Genomic DNA, 24,231 nt, shown 5'->3' with positions numbered 1-24,231 from the left:
GTGCCTCGGACCCCCTCAACCAGTCTCACACTACGCTGAGGGACAGGGGTCTAGCAGATCCAGCTGTGCTTTCTGGAACCCGGGGGCTGGAGAGGCCACCTTCCAGCTCTGGACACACCCCAGGCCCCCACAGAGGCCCTTGGGGGCAGACTAGGGCTATGGGATACTTTGGGCAACATGGGGGTGGGTCCCGTCCCACTCAGGGTGGCCCCAGGGCATGGACCAGGGTTTCCAGGCTGAGAGCAGAGATGCTCAGGAAGCACCTGAGGGACAGACGGGGATACGTACACAGCGCCGTGGTGAGCCGCCGCGGCTGGTTGTAATGCACCATGGCCACACACAGTGTGTTCAGGGCCACCACGCACAGCACCACCCAGTAGAAGCTCTGAGCCTTCACCATGCGCCGGATAAAAAAGCGGAACATCTTCTCCTTCCTCCGGAAGTATGACGAGCTCTCTGTCTTCCCGCTCTTGAGGCTGGCGCGGGCGAAGGGGGATCCTGAGGGGATGGGGGGTTACTGAGGATGTGGGGACCACTGGGCACCCGCCTACCCCACCTGTGGACCCCCACAGATGCACCCTGGAGGACACCTGCCCCCAGCCCCAGCCGGTCACAGACAATTGTGCCAGTGACCCCTGTGACCTCCACTTCACAGCTGAGGGAACCAAGGCCCTGATGATCTCCATGGTTACTGGGTGCCAGATATGAGAGCACTCACTTCTCTGGTCCCCAGCATCCCCGGCCACCTTCTAGGAGCACAGCCCTGATGCCTCCAGGCAACTCTCCATGAGCACCCCAAGCTTTTTCCCCTGAAGACATAAATCTGAGTTAGTCCCTCCCCAGATTCCATCTCTTCAGCATAGCCCACAGAGCCCTGCAGCATCTGGCCCTCACTCTCTCTCCCTCACGGACTCAGGGGTCAGCACCCATGGGCTGCCTATTTTCTAAGTAGTTTTCCTGGAACACAGCCAAGCTCATCGGTTTACGCATGGTCCATGGCTGTTCAATGTCCACAACACTTACTGTTGGAAACTTTGTCCACCTGCTCCAGCCTGACTGCTTCTCTACCCTGCTCACCACCCAACCCAGCAGCCTTTTCCCATGTCCACGCACACCACTCCTGCTGTGTCCTGGCCCTTCACACAGTATCCCAAGTGTGAAATGCGTCCCTCACTGGACTCCTTCCCACACACCTTCAGGTCTCAGCATTAACGTCACCTGCACAGACACCTGCTCTGGGCACACCGTTTAGAACAGGGCCCTCAGCTCAACTCCAACCGTGGCCCTGACCACATCACCACCTGTCACTGTGTTTTATTGTTGACCTGTTCCATGCCCAACTCCCAGACAAGACTGTAGGCTCCATGAGGACAGGGCCACATTGTCTTTTTCACCACTGAGCCCCTCACACTGAGAGGGGCTTGATCAATGCTTAAAAACTGAGGGAAGGGTCTCTATGAGGATTCAGGTGTGTGTCTGTACAGGAGCTGGCTGTGTGTCTCTGCAGGAGAGCACATCTGCCTGTGTAAGGGCTTCTTAGTTTGTGCACTAAGCCTGGCCATGTGTGTGCCTCTCAGTGTTCTCAGAGAGCAGACAGCTATGCCCCAGCCATGGGTCTCTCAGTGGGCTTTGAATACCTGGGTTTGAGAATGGGGTCCCTGTGTGAGGATGTGGGGAGCAGTGTATGCTACGTGTACTTTCTGTGTGTTTGTACACACATGAATATGTGTGCACACCCAGGTTCTCAGGGGCACAAAAGAGCAGGGGCGGTGTGGGCATGTGTGCTATGCACATTTTCTGTTTGTACACACGTGCGTTTGTGTGCACACCCGGGCTCTCAGTGGCACGCAAGAGAGGAAGTGTGTGAGCATGCTTACTATGAGCACTGTGTGTTTGTACACACATGCATATGTGTGCACACCGAGGCTTTCAGTGGCACGGGAGAGGGGGGTGTGTGGGCTTGTGTGCTATGTGCACTTTCTGTGTGTTTGTACACGTGTGTACGTGTGCACACCCAGGCTCACTCAGTGGCATGTGGCCGGCCCTGCTGAAGGCCAGGGATGACCACTCCCCACAGAGGCAGCAGTAGGGCAGAAGGGAGGCAGGTGTGCAGTGCAGATAAGGAGGGGCACACACACGGGCAGAGCTGTGCACAGAACGAGCCCACTCTGAACCCGCCATGCACCCACACACAGTTGCGCAGGAGCACAGGAGTCACACACACACATGCTTCACAGCCCACATCCAGCCTGACTGCGCTCACTTTTGAAGATCCAGTGAGATGCTCACACAGACGCACTCCTCAGCGCACATGAGACACACACCTGTGAACACAAACAGGGCCACTCTGGGAAGGAGGGAAAGAGAACACGTGACTCATGTAAACCACTGTGTCTGCACACACACGTGGCCAGGAAGACAAGCAACAAATTCTCCAAAGGGGACTCTGTGGCCATCCCCACCAGCCAGTAAGAACCAGTCAGCCTCTGCTGTGAGAACGGCCTCATAGAAATGCTGCCCTTTCACAATGGGCCACAGCCCCCCTACACACACATCTTCCTGTGCCACACAACACAAGACAACCACACACATCCTCGCCTGTCACAGGCACAACCATAGTCATGCCAACAGCCATATTTGCACAGAACCACACTCCCCAGACATTGCCCTTAAAGTCCACCAGTTCCTTGCTGTAAACATCCACTTTAGAGAAGCCAAAGGCACCAGAGCCAGGGGACTGAGCAAGACCTAACAGAGGGACTCCTGCTCCAGAGGCCCTGGGGGAGAGAGCTGGGTGCAGCCCCTCACATCCCAGCTCAGCAACCCCAGCAGCACCCAAGACAGATGTGTTTGTTCCCTGGGGATGGGGCACAGGTCCCTAAGGACAGCAAGCAGCCACTGTGGGCTCCAGTCTGCTCCAGTAAAAGCAGAGAGTCTACAGGAAACGCAGAAACATCTCTGGAATCACAGCTTTGGGAAAACCAAGAGAGATTGGGCTTCTTTTCAGCTTCCTGCATTTTCCAGGGTTCACTTAATTAGCATATATTCTTTATAACGAAAAAGCTTATTTCAAGAAAAATGATATGACATCTTCAAGCTAGGGAGAAATTCCATATTACATTAACCTATGAATGATGACACAGTGAAGTACTGCTGAGAATATGGCCTGACTGCTGCAAATACTTAGATTTCTTTCTCTTGTGCCCTAAGGCAGAGTCTTTGCTAGTCCTGGGTAACCCCCATTTGTTCAAAAAATGTGTACAAATTGTGCCAGGCCCTGACCAAAGCACAGAAAACACAAAATGACCAAGATCCGTCCCTGTTCTCAATAACCCTTCTAGAGGCCAGTGGGGAGACAGACAGGAAAGTGTGTTTCCTTCCAGTGCAGCTGCTGTATTTGCCACACGGGGCAACAAAAGTGACGTGAGGCTAAAGCACAAGCTGATGGAGGCCCTAATGGCTGTCACCCCCAGCCCTTGTGCACATCACGCAGCCTGGAGATTCCTCAACTGAAAACAGAGCAGTCACCTGTACCTCACAAGGTGGTGTGGGATTCAATGAGACAGCACAGGGCCAAGCTCAGCGGGGCTCAACCAGCTGACAGGCGTCAGGGCAGACAGGGTGACACGGGTTATGGGCAAGCCTGGGCTGGTGACACAGCCAGTCCTCAGGCAGAGGGCAGTCAAGGGCACCAAGCAGTGCTGAGAATGTGGAGATTCAAGCACGGTTTCGTCTCCTCCCCACCAGGCCCCAGGCCCCAAGCCCACCCTGAACCAACAGCGGAGGCCAGTGGGTCCTGAATGCAAGTGAATCCTTGGTGTCTGCTGGGTACCCAGAAGGAAAAGTCAACAAAGGCTCAGAGATCCAAATATAGCAACAAACAACTCAAAATAAAACAAAACTAAAAGAGAGAGAAAAAAACTTTTAGAGAAGAAATAAAATTCTCTTCTGAAACCATTCAGCAGACGAAAAAAAGGGGAGTTCAGTCAAGCACAAGCAGCATCTCCAACGTGGAGGTGAACGCGAGCTCAAGGAAGAGGGCATAGACTGACAGGAGCAGAGCAAGTGATGCCACATGAAACAGGAGGGGCTCCAGATGCAGGAGATCAAGAAAAGGAGACAGAATAATGAGACAAACAGAGGGAAGCACTCCACGCCAGAGGGGCCCTGAGCCTGCACTTTGAGGGGCAGACAGAGAGCAAGTCACTGACAAAGGAAAAGCATCCAAGTGTCCGATGCCTCATCTGCAACAGGAAATGAGAGAGAGAGAGAGACGTTTGCAGCAGGCACAGCAGCCTGGATCTCGCTCCTCAGTGGGGAACAAGGAAGGGCACCTGAGTGTACACAGGAACTCAAAGAGTCAGCCACCACCCACACCCCCATTCATTTCAGGGGAGAGCAGCCGAGTCACAGGACAGAGTTAAAACGGAGGAGACAGTCCTGCAGTGAGCAAGGACTGAAAAGAAGAGAAGATGCTAAGGTAAACCTAGGTGAGTGAGGGTAGGGCTCTGAGAGTGGGCAACGAGAATGATAGCTGAGGGCCCCTGGGCATAGAGGAGCCTGTGAGGGCAGCCTGAAGGGACTGGCGACACTCAAGAATGAAAAGTGAACACCGTCAAACCAGGATGCGCAGGCGGGGCAAGTACTGGAAAGGCTGTGACTTACTGGGTATGGGTGGAGGCAGAATAAAGGGAAATAGGGCAATTTAGTGATGGAACTAGTACATCTTGGTAGTAAAGATGCTAAAGAAACAAAACAGTAAAGAGGTACGTTGACAATTATGAGAGCAGGGAAGGGAAGGTAACCTTTTGTGGAACGGAAGAATTAGAGAGTAAAAATAAGCAAGGGAGGAGAGGAGCAATAAATAGCAACTTGATTAAAGCAACAAAACTTGGGATGAAGAATAGAGTCAAACATTATACTAAATAGAGGGAGACTGGATTTACCCATTACTATTAGAAACAGAGACCATACAACTGTTTTTTGTTTTTTGTTTTTTTTTTTTAAAAAAAAGCAAAACCACCAAGCCAGGCATGGTGGTGCACACCTATAGTCCCAGCTACTCAGGAGGCTGAGACACGAGGATCATCCTGGGCAACATAACTCTGTCTCTTAAATAAATAAATAAAATTTAAAAAAATTCGCTGGGTGCGGTGGCTCACGCCTGTAATCCCAGCACTTTGGGAGGCCAAGGCAGGCAGATCACGAGATCAGGAGATCGAGACCGTCCTGGCTAACATGGTGAAACCCCTTCTCTACTAAAAATACAAAAAATTAGCTGGGCGTGGTGGCACGTGCCTGTAGTCCCAGCTACTTGGGAGGCTGAGGCAGGGGAATGGCTTGAACCCGGGAGGCGGAGGTTGCAGTGAGCCGAGATCGCGCCACTGCACTCCAGCCTGGGTGACAGAGCAAGACTCCATCTCATAAAAAAAAAAAAAAAAAAAAAAAAATTAAAAAAAATTTTGGCCAGGCACAGTGGCTCACGCCTGTAACCCCAGCACTTTCAGAGGCCGAGGCAGGCGGATCACGAGGTCAGCAGATCGAGACCATCCTGGCTAACACAGTAAAACCCGGTCTCTACTAAACAAAATGCAAAAAATTAGCTGGGCCTGGTGGCGGGCGCCTGTAGTCCCAGCTACTCAGGAGGCTGAGGCAGGAGAATGGCATGAACCCGGTAGGCAGAGCTTGCAGTGAGCCGAGATCAAGCCACTGCACTCCAGCCTGGGCGACAGAGCAAAACTCTGTCTCAAAAAAAAAAAAAAAAAAAATTTAAAAGGCAGAACCCAGATAAATACAATTTACAAGAACACTTAAAATGATAAAGAAGAGCTGGAAATGAAAGGAAAAGAAAGGTGCCAGGCAAATGCAAGTTAAAAACCAAAACCAGTGATAGCAACAAAAAGTAGAACCAATGACATTTGATGTCGACAAGGTGCAACTGTCCAGCAGAGGAACTGCACAGATTAAGAAGGTATTGTGTGATGAAGTAAAGCATAATTTAGGAAGAAGATGTAAGAATCATAAACTTTATATTGCCCAAACTATATAGTCACTAAATATATAAACAAAAGTCACTAGAAATACAAGAGGAACTTCATAAAAAACAAAATGAGCTGGGCACGGTGGCTCACGCCTGTAATCCCCACACTTTGGGAGGCCAAGGTGGGCGGATCATGAGGTCAGAGTTCAAGACCAGCCTGGCCAACCTGGTGAAACCCTGTCTCTACTAAAAATACAAAAATTAGCTGGGTGTGGTGGTGGGCGCCTGTAATCCCTCTGAGGGAGGAGAATCGTTTGAACCCAGGAGGCGGAGGTTGCAATGAGCCAAGATCGCACCATTGCATTCCAGCCTAGGCGACAGGGTTAGACTCTGTCTTAAATAAATAAATAAATAAATAAATAAATAAATAAATAAAATGAAGTAGGACCACAGGCATGCACCACCATGCTCAGCTAAGTTTTTAATTTCTTTGTAGTGGTGGGATCTCACTATGTTATCCAGGCTTGTCTCGAACTCCTGGCCTCAAGCAATCCTCTGGCCTCAGCCTCTCAAACTACTGGGATTACAGGCATGAGCCACCGCACCCGGCCAATACACTTGATTTTAATAAATATACCTATAATCCAATATCTTTTAAACACAGGACACAGGAGGGGCACGGCAGGCCACCACCTTGGTCATTCAGGCTTCTCAGCCATTCCAGCCTGTGGGACTTGGAAAGCACAAACTGATCAGGGGACGAAGGCATCTCCAAAACAGCACAGCTGCTCTATCAAAAAGCAGCCAGGCCGCTTCTTTAAGTGGGTCCTTGATCCCATTCCTCCTGACTGGGTAAGACCTCCCAACTGGGTCTCCAGCCACCTCCTACAGGCACATTCAGGCCAGCAATAGGTCAGCACTCCCCGGGACAGAGCTTATAGAGGATGGGGCAGGATGCCATCTTTGCTGTTTCATGACCTTCACTGGTGATACCACCAAGTATGGGGAAAACCAAGGCAACTAGGCTCTGGAGTGGACCCACAGAAAACTGCAGCAGCCCTAGGGAAGAGAGGCCAGACTGCTAAAAGGAAAGCAAACAAACAGAAAACAACAACAACAAAACACAAAAACCCCATCCAAAGGTCAGCAACCTCACAGATCAAAGGTGGATAAGCCCACAAAGATGAGAAATAATCAACACAAAAATGCTTAAAACTCAAAAAGTCAGAGTGCCCCTTTTCTTCCAAATGACTGCAACACCTCTCCAGCAAGGGCTCAGAACTGGGCTGAAACTGAGATTGTTGAAATGACAGAAGTAGGCTTCAGAAGGTGGATAATAATGAACTTCACTTATGAAGCTATAAGAGCATGTGGTAACCCAATGCAAAGAAGCTAAGAATCATGATAAAACAATACAGGAACTGACAGCCAATATAGCCAGTTTAGAGAGGAATATAACCAACCTGCTAGAGCTGAAAAACACACTACAAGAACTTCACGATGCAATCACAAGTATTAATAGCAGAATAGATCAAGCAGAGGAAAGAATCTCAGAGCTGGAAGACTATTTTTCTGAAATAAGACAGGCAGACAAAAATAGAGAAAAAAGAGTGAAAAGAAATGAACAAAACCTCTGAGAAATATGGGATTATGTAAAGAGACTGAATCTATGACTGATTAGGATACCTTAAAGAGACAGGGAGATTGGAACAAGTTGGAAAATGTACTTCAGGATATCATCCATGCATTTCAGCCTAGGTGACAGGCTCAACCTAGCAAGACTGGCCAACATTCAAATTCAGGAAATGCAGAGAACCCCAGTAAAATACTCCATGAGAAGACCATCCCCAAGACACATAATCATCAGACTCTCCAAGGTTGAAGTGAAGGAAAGAATGTTAAGGGCAGCCACAGAGAAAGGCCAGGTCACCTGCAAATGGAATCCCATCAGACTAACAGTGGACCTCTCAGTGGAAACCCTACAAGCTAGGAGAGATTGGAGGCCGATATTCAACATTCTTAAAGAAAAGAACTTCAAATCCAGAATTTCATATCTGGCCAAATCAAGCTTCATAAGTGAAGGAGAAATAAGATCCTTTTCAGGCAAGCAAATGCTGAGGGAATTCGTTATTACCAGACCTGCCCTACAAGGGGTCCTGATGGAAGCACTAAATATGGAAAGGAAAAACCATTACTAGCCACTGCAAAAACAAACTGAAGTAAACAGACCAGTGACACTATGAAGAAACCACATAAAAAGTCTGCAAAATAACCAGCTAGCATCATGATGACAGGATCAAATTCACACATAACAATACCAACTTTAGGCGGGCCGTGGTGGCTCACGACTGTAATCCCAGCACCTTGGGAGGCCGAGGCAGGCAGATCATTTGAGGTCTGGAGTTCAACCAGTCTGGCCAACATGGTGAAACCTCATCTCTACTAAAAATACAAAAAACTTAGCCAGGTGTGGTGGCACACGCCTGTAGTCCCAGAGATACTTGGAAGGCTGAGGCAGGAGAATCACTTGAACTTGGGAGGCGGAGGTTGCAGTGAGCTGAGATCACGCCACTGCACTCCAGCCTGGGCGACAGAGTGAGACTGTCTCAAATAATAATAATAATAATAACTTTAAATGTAAATAGGCTAAATGCACCAGTTAAAAGATGCAGAGTGGCAAGCAGGATAAAGAACCAAGACCCATCAGTATGTTGTCTTCAAAAGACCCACCTCACATGCAAAGACACACATGGGCTCAAAATAAAGGGATGGAGGAAAATTTACCAAGCAAATGGAAAACAGTTTTTCTAAGAGTAGGGGTTGCAATCCTAGTTTCTGACAAAACAGACTTTAAATCAACAAAGATCAAAAAAGATGATGAAGGGTATTACATGGTGGTGAAGGGTATTACATAGTGGTAAAGGGTTCAATTCAACAAGAAGAGCTAAGTGTCCTAAATATACATGTACCCAATACAGGAGTACCTAGATTCACAAAGCAAGTTCTTCGAGACTTCAGAGACTTAGACTCTCACACAATAATAGTGGGAGACTTTAACAACCTACCAACAATATTAGACAGATCGTCAAGACAGAAAATCAACAAAGACATTCAGGAGTTGAACTCAGCTCTGGATCAAGTGGACCTGATAGATATATACAGAACTCTCCACCCAAAGACAATGTAATATACATTCTTCTCATTGCCACACGACACTTACTCTAAAATTGATCACGTAATTGGAAATAAAACACTCCTCGGCAAATGCAAAAGAACTGAAATAACAACAGTCTCTAAGACCACGGTACAATCAAATTAGAACTCAAGATTAAGAAATTCACTCAAAACCACACAACTACATGCAAAATGAACAACCTGCTCCTGAATGAATTTTGGGTAAATAATGAAATTAATGCAGAAATCAAAAAGTTCTTTGAAACTAATGAGAACAAAGACATAACATACCAGAATCTCTGGGACACAGCTAAAGCAGTGTTAAGAGGGAAATTTATAGCACTAAATGCCCATACCAAAAAGAAAGATCTCAAGTTAACAACCTAACATCACAATTAAAAGAACTAGAGAACCAAGAGCAAACAAACCCCAAAGCTAGCAGAAAACAAGAAATAACTAAGATCAGAGCTGAACTGAAGGAGATAGAGAAATGAAAAATCCATTAAAAAAATCAATGAAAACAGGAGCTAGTTTGTTGAAAAAAAAATTAATAAAATAGACCACTAGCTAGACTAAAAAAAAGAGGAGAAGATTCAAATAAACACAATCAGAAATGATAAAGGAGATACCAGCACTGACCCCACAGAAATACAGACAACCATCAGAGAATACTATAAACACCTCTATGCACATAAACTAGAAAATCTAGAAGAAATGAATAAATTCCTGGACACATACACCTTCCTAAGATTGAACCAGGAATAAATTGAATCCCTGAAAAGACCAATAATGAGGTCTAAAATTGAGGCAGTAATAAATAGGCTACCAATCAAAAAAAGCCCAGGTCCAGATGGACTCACAGCTCAATTCTCCCAGAGGTACAAAGACGAGCTAGTACCAATTCTACTGAAACTATTCTAAACAATGGTAAAGGAAGGACTCCTCCCTAACTCATTCTATGAGACCAGCATCATCCTCATACCAAAACCTGACAGATACAACAAAAAAAGAAAACTTCAGACTGATATCCTAGATGAACATTGATGCAAAAATCCCCAACAAAATACTGGCAAACCAAATCCAGCAACACATCAAAAAGCTTATCCACCACAATCAAGTAGGCTTCATCCCTGGGATGCAACGTTGGTTCAACATACCCAAATCAATAAATGTGATTCATCACATAAACAGATCTAAAGATAAAAACCACATGATTATCTCAATAGACGCAGAAAAGACCTTCAATAAAATTCAACATCCCTTCATGTTAAAAACTCTTATTAAACTAGATATTAAAGGGACATATGGCAGAATAATAAGAGACATATATGACAAAGCCATACCCAATATCATCATGAATGGGCAAAAGCTAGAAGCATTCCCCTTGAAAACCTGCACAAGACAAGGATGTCTGTCACCACTCCTATCCAACATAGTATTGGAAGTTCTGGCCAGAGCAATCTGGCAAGATAAAGAAATAAAGGGTATTTACATAGAAAGGGAAAAAGTCAAACTATCTTTGTTTGCAGATGCCATCATCTGAGCCCAAAATCTTCTCAAGCTGATAAGTAACTTCAGCAAAGTCTCAGGATACAAAATCAATGTTCAAAAATCGCCAGCATTCTTATACACCAACAACAGGCAAGCGGAGAGCCAAATCATGCATGAACTCCCATTTGCAATCGCCACAAAAAAATAAAAATAAAATACCTAGGAATAAAGCTAAGATGTATTCCATATTATTAAATAGAATACCCTACTTAATAAATGGTGCTGGGAGAACAAACAACCCCATTAAAAAGTAGGCAAAGGACATGAACGGACACTTCTCAAAAGAAGACATACGTGTGGCCAACAAACACGAAAAAAAGCTCAACATCACTGATTATTAGAGAAACACAAATCAAAACCAATATGAGATATCATCTCACCCCAATCAGAATGGCTATTATTAAAAAGTAAAAAAAAAAAAACCAAAAAACCATGCTGGAGAGGTTGTGGAGAAAAAGAAACACTTTACACAGTCTCCAGAGAGACCCTTATACCACAGAAGCCAGAGGGTGTCACCCGTCTGCAAACCACCAGGGCGGCCTGGGGTCCTGGCTGGAACTGAGCCTGTCTGACTCTCAGGTTTCCTCGACCGCTCCTGACAGCCCATGGCACCTCACTCCAGCCGCACTGGCCTTCAAGACGTTCCCCACACCTGGGTGCCAAGCAGTCTTGCCTCAGGGTCTTGGCACTCGTTGCCTGGAATGTCCTTTCCCAGAGGTCCCTCAGACCGACCTCACCTCTCCCCTGACCTCCCCCCTCTCCTCTGGGCATCCCTCAGGCCGACCTCCCCTCCCCCTCCCCCGACTCAGGCCAACCTTCCCTCCCCGCCCGACTCCCCACCTCCGTGTCCCTCAGGCCAACCTCCCCTCTCTCTCCGGGTCAGCCTGAGAGTCGTTCCTCAGGCTGACCTCCCCTCCCCTGGCTTCCCTCAGGCCGACCTCCCCCCGGCGTCCCTCAGGCCGACCTCCTCACTTCCTGCAACTCTTACTCAAAGGCAGTCTTTTTCCTCAGGCCTTCTATGGCCATGGATTTCTGGCACCGCCCCCCTCCACACGCTTCCACTCCTGCCTTCCTGACCTCTTCCTCCTCTGGACAGGGGCTCTGGCATGCGGCATATTTTCCTTACTATCTTATTTGTTGTTTGATGCCCCCGCTGGACGGAAACTCCAACGATGAAGGGCCTTTATTATGGGTTTCTCCAGTGTGGTGGCCCCCATGCCTCCGTTGCTGGCACGTGGCGGGCACTGGATAGACATCTGCTGAGTGAGGCACAAGCACTGGACACAGGCAAGGTTAAGAGAATCGCCAGAGAGCCGGTGCACAGCGCCACAGAAAGGGATCCGAACACCCAGAGAACGAGGTGATTTCCTAACAAAGCCTAAGTCACAACACTGGTCCAAATCCTTTTTTTTTTTCTTTTTGGGATTATGTAGATTCACAGTTTTATCTCATCTATAAAAAAGATAATGGCCAGGCGCGGTGGCTCACGCTTGTAATCCCAGCACTTTGGGAGGCCGAGGCGGGCGGATCACGAGGTCAGGAGATCGAGACCACGGTGAAACCCCGTCTCTACTAAAAATACAAAAAATTAGCCAGGCGTGGTGGCGGGCGCCTGTAGTCCCAGCTACTCGGAGAGGCTGAGGCAGGAGAATGGCGTGAACCCGGGAGGTGGAGCTTGCAGTGAGCCGAGATTGCGCCACTGCACTCCAGCCTGGGCGACAGAGCGAGACTCCGTCTCAAAAAAAAAAGATAATTCCAGCATTATTTAAATGATTCCAAACCATAGATAAAGACATTTTAACTCTTCAATTCATTTTACAAAATCAGAATAAAAACTCTAGATAAAACAGCAATAGAAGGAAACTATTTAGCTACCACAATCATATAATAAATTGTTTAAAATTATAAGATGGACCAGGCGTGGTGGCTCACACCTGTAATCTCAGCACTTTGGGAGGCCAAGGTGGGTAGATCACCTGAGGTCAGGAGTTCGAGAACAGCCAAGCCAACATGGTGAAACCCTGTCTTTCCTAAAAATACAAAAAATTAGCTGGGCAGTTGGTGCATGCCTGTAATCCCAGCTACTCAGGATGCTGAGGCAGGAGAATCACTAGAACCTGGGAGACGGAGGTTGCAGTGAGCCGAGATCACACCGTTGCACTCCAGCCTGGGCAACAAGAGCAAAATTTTTGTCTCAAAAAAAATTAATTAAATAAAATAGAATTTTAAGATGATAAAACATTCAGATCTATGATATACATTGGTATATCATTATTGTCAAAATAAATACAAAATAATTTACAAATAAACTCAATAGAAAACTGTATAGCATATGGGAAGAGTCACCAAAGGCCAAGTCCAGACACGGAACAAACATTTAGAAAGAGGGCCAGCATCACGGACAGTAGGAGAAAGGAAAATTGTAGTGCCAAAGAAATATTACTCTACACTCATCAAATTGGCCTCAAACTGGGAAAAATCAAAAAGAGCCGTCACATAGCACTGGATGAGGGCGAAGGTCGGCCTGTACTGTGGATGGAATGTGGGGTCGCACAGAACTCTGAACAGTACCACACCCTCACCCTCGGCACCTGCTCCTGGGAATCTGCCCCACAGAGAAAAGCACTAGTGAGGAAGGACAGCCATTCACAAAGACTTGGGGGCAGTATTTTTCATAGTGAGATAAAAGCAGATGAGCAACTGAACAACTCCAGTGACTCCGCATCAGCAACGCCAGGTTGCACCCGACAAAGGGGACCAGAATCAGACAAATTGATTAGGAACTGTTTAGGAAAGGGACTGATGAGACAAGTTTGTATGAAATCATTTTTGTAACAGGAGAAGACTCCAAAACTCTACATGCATATTTGTGTGTGAATGTCTGAATGTTTGTGTGTGTTATCTAAGGTGAGCATGGAGAAATAGAGAAGGGTACATTCGAAGTTGTTAACAGGAGTTTCCTAGTGCTGAGTGAGAACAGAAAAGGTCCAGTTTAAGTGTATGTGTGTGTACGCATGAGTGTGTGTGTGTTTCCTGTTTTATTAAAGAGTTCTGTCTCATACATGTAACAATATAATGGTAGACATCTTCTAAATCTGGTCCACTCACAGACTGCTGTACAGCAAGGAAGTCCAGATTGGATCTGACTTGGTGTCTCAAAATGAAGCAAGGCCCAGGCACTTCTGGAACCAGAATCTGGTACCAGATAGAGAGGAAGGGAACCGACACAGCTCTGTTGGATAAATTAACCAGAATGTTCCTTGTATTATTTGAGAGGTAGGGGATGACACAAGGGCCTCAGAGGCAGCAGGTCCAGAAAGTGAAAAACAGACAGGGGCTGAAGAGAGAGGTGGCCCTACAGAGTCCTCCAGCCTTGGGATATGGCTAAGGGCCCTATGTCCACATGGGGGTCACAAAGCCAGGAGCAGGAAACTGTCTGAAAGGAGCCTGCAGGCGTTTAGGCAAGAAGGGGAGTCCAACAGTGGCTGGGTAGCAGGGGAAGCGGAGCATGCACTCCATGTCCAGCTCAAGCCTGGCAGAGCTGGAGGGACACCCTGAGACTCACCAACAGCACAGAGATCTGCAAACCGGTCCTCTCCCTCCTCTGCATGGATCAGGTCATTTCTGCTCTTCTTGGTGGCCGCTCTCTTCAGCACTGCTTTAAACAAAGGATGGGAGAGACTGCCTGAGCTGCAGCCCTCAGGCCACCTGCCTCAGCGGGGCATGGGATCACACTCCCCTTAGGATCGGTGACCTCTCCTGAGCTCCTGTCCTGAACTGGGGCTTAGGCTGAGGCTGGAAGATTGTGGGCCCCCTTGGGTCCCTCCCAGTCCCCAGAGCTGAAGGGACAAGGAATTTTGAGGGTGAGGGGTCCCCGCTTTCCCTTCCTTCCAAAATGAGGCCAGTGGGGAGGCCTGGCCACCAGGCAAACCAGGCAACATCCATCTGGGGCAAGGCCAGGACTACAGTGGGGACAGCATAGACCTGCTCAGAGCCACAGGCATGGGGCCGGCTGAGATGGCTACAGATGTGCCCATGCTGTCCGACCCTGACCTGAGCAGTGGGTGTGCAGAGAGGGGAACCTTCCTGCTGCTGCAGCTGTGCTGGTAACCAGTGCCAGCAACCACAGCAATGGGGCCCGAGCTCCCTCTCGTGGCCCCAGGTTGTGCCATGAGCCTTCCCATGGTCTCTGGGAGCAGCAGCACCCCAAGCCCTGGGGATAGACACAGCTCGGTTTAAACTTGCAATGTGGGCCTGTGTCAGGTGCCAGGGTCAGACACCATGGCCCTAGTCTGTGTTCACGTGATGGCTGTGCAGGTGCCTGGCACTGCCGAGAGCACCTCGCGTGTGAAACATGCAAGCGGGCACGTGTCACCACCCACGTGGCCACCAGAGCTCTCCGCCACACAGGAGTACCAGCGAGTGCCACCTACCGTCCAAAGGGGACTTCTCCTCTGCATTCCTGTCCTCCTCGGCCAGCATGACTTCCTCTGCGAGGGGAACACAGCCTCAGGTCAGAGCCCTCCTGACCCCAGGAATGCCCCAGGACAGAGGCACACCTCTGTCTGGAAGGCCCTGCCTTCTCAGCTCTTTTTTTTTTTTTGAGATGGAGTCTCGCTCTGTCGCCCAGGCTGGGGTGCAGTGGCGCAATCTTGGCTCACTGCAGCCTCCACCTTCCGGGTTCAAGTGATTCTCCTGCCTCAGCCTCCCCACTGGGATTACAGGGATGTGCCACCACGCCCGGCTAATTTTTGTATTTTTAGTAGAGACGGGGTTTCACCATGTTGGCCAAGATGGTCTCGAACTCCTGACCTCAGGTGATCCGCCCGCCTCGGCCTCCCAAAGTGCTGGGATTATAGGCGTGAGCCACCGCACCTTGCCGCCTTATCGGCTGTTAGACTTCCAGAAGCCAGCAGGGCCCACAGCTGAGCTTTTTCTACTGGGACAGACGGTGCCCTGTGAAGAGGACTCAGCCGCCTTGTGTCTGCCCGTCCCTACACACACGTCGCCTCCCTGAGAACAGCTGTGCCACAGGCGAGTTCATCTCTGAGGAGGCACTTGGGAAACCTTAGGAGGTGGGAGTGCATGGCCCATGTGGAGGCAAGAGCGCTGGCCTGGGGCGAGGGGAGGGAGTCCAGGCTTGACAAAACCCAGAGTCAGGGCACAGAAGGGACTTGGCTGAGACTAACGGGGAAAGACCAGCTTTGGGCTGGGCCATGGCAGAGTCCTCCATTTAAAAGGCCACTGTCCTCAGAGCCATATGGCTGCCTGGTGCCAGGCCCCTGGGTGAGCTAGAGAGAAATCCCTTCTCACTCTGCTCACTACAAAGTCCCTTCAGGCTCTACCCAGCAGCCAGGGCACCCCAGCTGGCAGCAGAGCAGAATTGGGGACAGAGAACTAACAGTGGCCGGCCAGGAGTGCAGTGGCTCCCACGGGCCCTCACCCGCCTTGAAGATCCACTCCAGGTAGCCGTTGAGCTCTCGCTCGATCTGCTGCTGCCGGCGCAGCTTCAGGAAGGCGCGGCGGTTCTCCACCCTCTCTCGCTCCTTGGCAAACTCCCTACCATGCAGGGGCCGGAAAAGCAAGATCAGGTGAGTGCAAGCCCCACAGGTGTGCAGCCCCAGAGACAAAAAGGACCAGGGAAAGCCTGGGACAGGAGACGCAGGCTGCAGGCGGCCGCTTCAGGCAGGCCCCTGCCACCCCAGCCTCTTCTAACCTGAGCACTCCAGATGAGCACTCCAGAGCACCAGGCAGCTCCCTGGGCACCCAGAGGGCCTCCGTGAGCAGCCCAGGTGGCCCTCCGTCCTCAGACTCCTGTGGCACTTAGGGACAGTGTCTTGGTCCCCAGAGGGGCAGTTCTAGAGAGCAGGGACAATTTCACAGCCCCTGCCTCCAGCAACCTAGGCATGCGCCTCCTCCCTCCCCTCGTGCCAGGCTCTGTTATCTGCTGTCCTCCAGAGAGCTCCTGGCAACAATCTCCAGAGGAGAAGGTTCACTTTGCTTCCTCTGTTGGTTCAGATGCAAAGCCTCTGTGGGAAGGAGGAGGGACAGGGCAGAAGGGACTGGGTCAGGGCAGGCCAGAGGCAGAAGGAAAATACTGCAGAGTCCATGTAGCCTCCTCAACCAAGACTCTGAGGCTCACAGTGAGCAGGAGAGGAGACCTTCTATCATTGGCCCCTGACATCTCGCCCCAGCCCTGTCTGAGCCTTCACAGCTGTCATGGTGACCAGCAGAGAACACTTGCCCTTCCAGCTTAGCACCCTTACGCCAGCCCCAGCCTCCTGGCCAAGCTTTAAGGTTCACAGTGCCAGAAGCAAGCCATTCTCTCTCTCTCTCTCTCACACACACACACACACACACATACACACGAGCTTCTGGGCTTGCTGGAGTGGGTGTGGCAGGCATGACTCCCAGCACACATAGCCCCGGTGCAACAGTCCCTGGCTCTGACCACGACTGACCCTGGGCGCAAGACCAGTGTCTGCCAGGCACTGAACTGCTACAGCCCAGGCAGTGCAAGGTGACCAGACCTGCCCAGGTGCACCCTCCCATCTGGGCATCCCAAGTCCCAAATCTACAGGAAGGCAGGGTCCACTGGGGCCTCCCCACCCAGGCCAATCCCTGTGGCCATGCCCTGAGAATGAGAGGGCCTGGGGGACAGGGGAAGGGCAAAGACATCACTGCTTGAATTGATCTGAGAGCTACCAGCAGCAACTCCCCCCAGCAGTCTGGCCCGCTCCACAGAGTAGCTGCTTCTCACGCAGTGGCCGGCAGCAGGGCCAGCCCTCCCTGAGCTTCTGTCCTCGCTGGGCGAGAAGGGGCAGGACAGGGGCCACCTATTCCGCTTCTCTGGGATGCTGTGAGGATGGGAGCTCTGGGAATGGAGAGAGAGAGGCCGAATTAGCCCCAAGCTGGCCCCTCCTGCAGCTCTCGCCCAGACATGGCAGAGCCGTGGCTTTTCCCACAGAGCAACGCTGGGAAGGCGGCCTCTTACCACTGCCACCCCGGGATGCAGGACCCACATAGGGGGTGCTGGCCCCTGGCTTGGGGGCCCTCTGCTGGGCCTGTGGGCCAGAGGGAGGGTTCAGCTGGGCTGATGGGAGAACCATCACATATCCCATTCTCCCCAGAGGCCGGGATCCTCACAGTGGGGAAGGAGCGGGAAATAGCAAGCAGGCCCTGCCTTGGGCCTCCCCTCCAGCCCCTCAGGCTGTTCTGCACATTCCCTAGAGGGACGGAGAAGGAAGCCCTGAGCAGGCTGCCCTCCTACCTCCCCTTGAACCCACCTATGCTCCTGCCAGGCTTCCCACCAGGCAGCGTTCTCAGCGCCCTTGGCACCAGGCAGCATCCTCAGCACAGCCCAGGCACCTCACAAGCCTGGCTGCTGCCAGCCCCCTGCCAGCCCCTGTGCCCTCTCCCCACAACACCCTCTGACTCCAGCTCCAAGCATCTCTGCAACACACAGGCCACAACCCTCTGTCCACTGTGCCTCCACCCCAGCTGTTCTCTGCCTGGAAGACCCTCCTCCTTCCTTAGCCTGGCTCATTCCTAGGACCCCAGTTGGGTCTCAGCTGAGATGTCCCTCCCCCCGTGCCTCCTCCGAGCCCTAAGCCTCCGCCGGCTACCGGGCCAGGCTAGGAGTTCTATTTCCATCCCCTGAGCCGGTCGCTTGCTGGTTCCCATGGAGGCTCTTGGAAAGGCCTGCTAGTGACAATCACACCCCTTACAGGACAGGGCCAAAACCAAAGGCACGATCTCCTGCTGGAGCCCAGAGGCTTTGGCTCCAGCCATCCCCACTCTGGCTGCTCCTGTCTTGCTCAGCGTGGCAGAACTCCCAGGTTCACCAGGCTCTATCCCTAGCCCGGCTCGGAGCCGTGGGCCTGAGCAGGGATCATAGGGAGCACAGCGGGGAGATGTACTCCTCCAGCCTCACAGGGGAGCTGAGGCCAAGGTGGGAGGAGGAAGCCAGGCAGGCCTGATGCCTTCCACCTCCTTCCTAGCACAACTCCTTGCCCTGTGGTAGGGCAGGAGCCCCAAATACCAACCCCAGTCAGGCCCCATACATGGCATCTCTTCAGCTCTCAGCCCCAGGGTGGGACAGGAGGGGCTGTGTGCCCACAGGCCCACCTGGCCATGCCCGCCTACCACATCCCACTCCCAGAGAGGACTCTTTCTCCACCTTCTCCACGATGGACCCCCAGCCCTGAGCCCTCTCTCTCACCCTCCCCTGGAGTAGCTTGGCACAAAGAGGTGACCTGAGAGGAAGTACACACCAGCGGTCAGGGCCAGGGTGGCGAGCCCAGTGGTGACTTCTGCAGAGATCAGGGTGCTCCCAGTTATTTCTCACCACGGTAACAGAGGGGCTCTCTGTGGCCACAGAGGCTACTCAGAAACCGTCCCAGACCATACCTCCATCTACCAAGACCACACTTCCCATCACAGACCACACCTCCGATCCCCCCAGACCAACCTCCCATTACAGACCACACCTCCCATTACGACCACACCTCCCATCACAGACGACACCTCCTGTCTACCCAGATGAGTAGCGGCAGCTGCTCTCCCATGGCAGAGACCAAGGAAAGGCCAAGGGTATGATAGAGATAAGGGGCCAAGGGGCTGATCAAGGACAGGTCAGGATGGTGGCACAAAGGAAGGGCTACCAGAACCCAGAACACCAGGGGCAACCACCACAAAGGGCACCCATGGGCCAGGCCCCCCACCCCAAGTCTCACACGTGCCCCTGTTGACCCCTCAGCTGAGAACACAGAGGGGCACCTGCACATCCCCCACATGGTCTCTCACCCCGAGAGCACGCCCAGCACCAGGTTGAGCATGAAGAAGGAGCCGATGATGATGAGAGGGATGAAGTAGAGCCAGTTCCAGGTGTTGCCGGCCGCATCGTTTGTCTGGAAGCAAGGAGAGGGAGATGAGGAAGGACAGAGACAAAACACACAGTCCCGGCCACAGAAGCACCCCCAGCCCCCAACAGGCCTCCTTCTCAGAAGCACACACCTGGTAGGGTCCAGGCAGTGGGGAGGCCAGTCAAGGGGAGGTCCAAGCATGGGGCTGGAGTTCAGGCAGCACCCACAGGCAGACGTGCCCTTGCTGGCAGAGTTCTCTCTGGACTGCAGCTCCCAGAGGACCAGGGACACTCAGTGCTGCCAGCCACTGCCTGGCAACACTCAAAAGCCAAGCGGTAGGCCCAGGGAGCCACGGCTGTGTGGATGCCCCGAGGTGGCATGAGCCCCCAACCTCTGCCAGACACCTCCCTGGCTACCAGACATCCTGGGCAGCTCCAAAGCCATGTCCTCCTGAAGGCGGCCCACAGGCCCAAGTCCACATCAGACCCAAGTCCACATGCAGCAGCTCCCACAGCTGAGAGGCAACAGTGGGCCCATCTGCATTTTCAGTTTTACCACATGCCTGGCCTGAGACAGCGCCCAGCACTCAGGCGTGATCTGAATAGCTGAAAGCAAAGAGGGACCTTCTTTCCCAGATCTTTTGCTTTTTATAGCACAGCCCACAAAAGGGTGCGCTCCTTTGAACCCAGTCTGATTCCATAGTTGTTTCGTTTTTATGCATTCCCAGGGGATGTGGCTAAGGGGTGTAGAGAACCTCTTTCTCCCTGCGAGTCTGGTGCTGGAGAGAAACCAGGAGGGTGGTGGGTGCCAAGGGAGGCAGCCCCTAGTCCCGTTCCTGGACGCTTGTCTTCAGAGGCCGTTCACAAGACATGGGACGGGCTCCACCAAGACAGAGGCAGGAGGACAGTCGGGGCGCTGCCCTGCAGTGGGCGCTGATCTCCAGGTGCTGCTGTTGGCATTCCTACCCTCCAGTGTCTGCCAGCCTGGTGGATTTACAGCCTCCACCCCTGCATGGACTGAAGCTCGTGGTTCCCGACCCTCAGACACTGATTCCAGGCTGGCCCCTGAGATTCCTGGATCTGAAACCAGAAGTGACATTCAGAATCTCAGCTCCAGCTGCAGTTCATGTTCCTAGACCACACCTCTGTCCAGACTCACATGCAACTCAGATCTGTGGACTGGGCGGCCACCAAAGCCACCAACTTCCCGCAAGCACACGCTCAAACCTGCCCTCCCTTCTTGAGAAAAAAGAGATATCGCTGCTGTAGCCTCAGCCCCTCTCACCTGCTCAAGTACTGGCTCCTGCAATTTCCCTCCCCAATGGAGTGTTCCCATCAGTAGCCAACTGGCTCTAATTCCTCTCATCTTAAAAAACAGGACTTCCACTTCTGGGAAGATGGAGCAGACACACTCTGCCATATTGTTCCCACTAAGTGGAATTAACATACTGAAAATTATTCACAAAGCAAACATAGAATGACTCTAAAAGGTGGAGAAAATAGGACAGACTAGCTAGGACCCCAGGATATAAGGTGCGTTTCCGGGGTTTTCTTCTTGCCTCCTATATCCCACATTTGGAGCTGATGAAGCCTAAAACTTGGAAATGCCCAAGGGGCACAGACGACAAAAAAAAAGCACCAGCAAAAGCCAGCTCTCCCTAACCAAGGCAGCCTAGCAGGACAGGGAGCTCTCAGACAACCCACAGAAAATGCTGGCTCCATCTCCATCCCTCCCTTCCAGCAAAGACCCAGAGGAGCACCTAGACTGCAATGAGGCATCCAAATCCCCTCACCCTCCATGGGGTGCTGTCAGAGAAAGCCAAGGAGATGGAACGTTCCTCCTCAGCAGGGGTTATCATGGCCCCCCAGCCCCAGCCCACCTCTGCGGTACTAGTGAAGACCACAGGGGACACCTTGACGTCCATTTACACAGGCAGTAGGGGCACCCCCTGCTGCTAGGGAGCTGTCAGAAGGGCCTTGTGGAGTCGGGACTTTTACCCCCATCCAGCAGTCATGAAGCCGCCCACCCACACACAGTGTGCAGAAACCACGTGGAGAACAAGAACAAGGCACTTCTAACCCTCCCAGCCAGGAAAGTTCCCTTGAGGCATGGTGGGAAGCCAGACCTGCCACCCCAGCCCAGCAGTAAGGAGAACACGCTACCATATGTCAACAGAGGCCAAGTGGGGAACGTAGACTTCTGCACTCACCAGCAACAAGACAGCAGCCCTCCTCCTTCCCTGAGAGCCAACGCAGAATGCTTAACTGAGATCCAAGGTCCCATGCCGAAAGGCCAAAAATGGCCAGTTTTCAACAGAAACTCACTCGACATACTAAGAACCAGGAAGAGCACAAATTTCTTAGATGCTGTGATGGTTAATGTTGTGTCAACTTAGCTGGGCCACGGGATACTCAGATACTTGGTCAAGTACACTTGATGGTACCTTGCAGATACTTCTACAAAGGTGCTCTGAGATAAGATTATCACTTTAATCCAGAGTGAAGACCACTGCTCTCTGTAATGTAGGTGGACCTCATTCAACCCACATTCAAGACCAACCCTCCCCTGGGTAAGGGAAAAGTCTCCAGCAGGTGCCTCTGGATTTCACCTCTGCCGGCCACCGCCATCGGGAACTGCACCATCAGCTCTCCATGTGCGGACAGCACCCAAGCCCGCCAGGCAGAACCACAGATGTGGACGTGCCAGCCTCTGTGATCACATGAGCCAGTTCCTCATGATAAATCTCCCTCTACACACACACACACACACACCACACACATGCACCACACACGACACACACATGCATACACCACACACACACACGCACACCACACATACCAGACACACATACACCATACACAAACACTGGACACACAAGTGCACACACCACACACACGCACACACACACCAACACCAAACACACACACTACACACCTACACGCACACTATATACCACACACACCACACACAAAGGACACGCAAGCACACACACCAGACACACACACGCACCACACACCACACACACCACACACATGCATACATACACCACACACACTCACACCACACATACCAGACACACATACACCATACACACACACTGGACACACAAGTGCACACCCACACACATGCACGCCACACACACCAACACCAAACACACACACACTACACACACACTATACATACACCACACACACCAGACACACATACACCACACACACAGGACACACAAGTGCACACACGAGACACACGCACCACACACCACACACATGCATACATACACCACACACACACACACCACACATACCAGACACACATACACCATACACACACTGGTCACACAAGCGCACACACCACAAACACCAAACACACACACTACACGCACACCATATGTACACCACACACACCAGACACACACCACACACAAAGGACATGCAAGTGCACACACCAGACACACACCTGCACCACACACCACACACCCACACCCACACACACACCACACATGCCAGATGTGCACACACCACACACATCAGACACAGATACACCACACACACACACTGGACACACAGCCACCACACACATGCACACACCAAACACACCACACACACACCACACACACTACACACATACTTCACATCCACACACACACCACACACATGTATACACCACACACACAACACACATACACACACCAAACACCAGACACACACCAGACACACACCACACACATGCATGCCACAGACCAGACACAAACACACCACAGACACACCACAGACACACCACAAACACATGCACACCACACACACCACACATAATAGACACAAATACACCACATACACACACTAGACACAAGTGCACACACCACACACACACCACACACATACCACATGCACCAGATACAGGCACACACCACATACACCACACATACTACACATACCACATGCACCAGATACAGGCACACACCACATACACCACACATACTACACATACCACATACACCACACACACTACACACACCACATACACCACACAACCAGACACACACACACCAGACACACACACATGCACACCACGCACACCAGACACAACACACAACACACACACACCAAATACCTTTCTACAAAGGTGTTGTTTTTTTATTCTGGGCATGTCCTTAACCTTGCCAAAATAAAATTCTGAATTGATTGAGACTTGTCTCTGATAACTTTTTGGATTACAGAACCAAAGGGAAAATTTAGAGCTAAAAAAAAAAATCAAAAATCTCAATGAAAATGCATAACAAGAGAATGGAGGGGATGTGGAAGGAATCCGTGAACAGTAAGAAAATAAAGAACAATAGAATTATCCATTCTGATAAGCAGAGAAAAGTGAACCTCAAAAACCCATGGGACTATAACAAATGATCTAATATTCGTGTCATCAGAGCATCAAAGACAGGTGAAAAAGGACAAAACTGACAGTATTTAAAGAAATACGGCCAGGCGTGGTGGCTCACACCTGTAATCCCAGCACTTCAGGAGGCCGAGGCAGGCAGATCACCTGAGGTCAGGAGTGCGAGACCGGCCTGGCCAACATGGCGAAACCCTGTCTCTACTAAAAATACAAACGTTAGCCAGGCATGGTGGTGCATGCCTGTAATCCCAGCTACTCCGCAGCCTGAGGCAG

At 51.0% G+C, this 24,231-nt stretch overlaps 1 protein-coding gene across 23 annotated transcripts in view; it reads right to left on the bottom strand.

Annotated features, from left to right (window-relative positions):
* The window catches only part of CACNA1B (calcium voltage-gated channel subunit alpha1 B), a 243,343-nt gene that overhangs the window by 148,308 nt on the left and 70,804 nt on the right, over window positions 1–24,231 (bottom strand). For 19 of the 23 annotated variants that reach the window (XR_004031497.1, XR_004031498.1, XR_004031496.1 and 16 more), the window contains 5 exons: window positions 19,511–19,614; window positions 16,149–16,264; window positions 15,139–15,195; window positions 14,271–14,363; window positions 289–498 (listed from right to left, as the gene is read on the bottom strand). Coding sequence is in view for 19 of the 23 variants with exons in the window: in XM_030818343.1 (XP_030674203.1) it covers window positions 289–498; window positions 14,271–14,363; window positions 15,139–15,195; window positions 16,149–16,264; window positions 19,511–19,614 (580 nt within the window). In the remaining 4 variants the exon portion in view is untranslated. The remainder of the gene's footprint in view (window positions 1–288; window positions 499–14,270; window positions 14,364–15,138; window positions 15,196–16,148; window positions 16,265–19,510; window positions 19,615–24,231) is intronic. The other 4 variants (XM_030818353.1, XM_030818344.1, XM_030818354.1 and 1 more) reach the window with 1 other exon arrangement.

This window comes from Nomascus leucogenys, chromosome 8 (assembly GCF_006542625.1).
Source record: "Nomascus leucogenys isolate Asia chromosome 8, Asia_NLE_v1, whole genome shotgun sequence".
Taxonomy (NCBI): domain Eukaryota; kingdom Metazoa; phylum Chordata; class Mammalia; order Primates; family Hylobatidae; genus Nomascus; species Nomascus leucogenys.
This window is presented reverse-complemented; position numbering and strand designations above follow the sequence as displayed.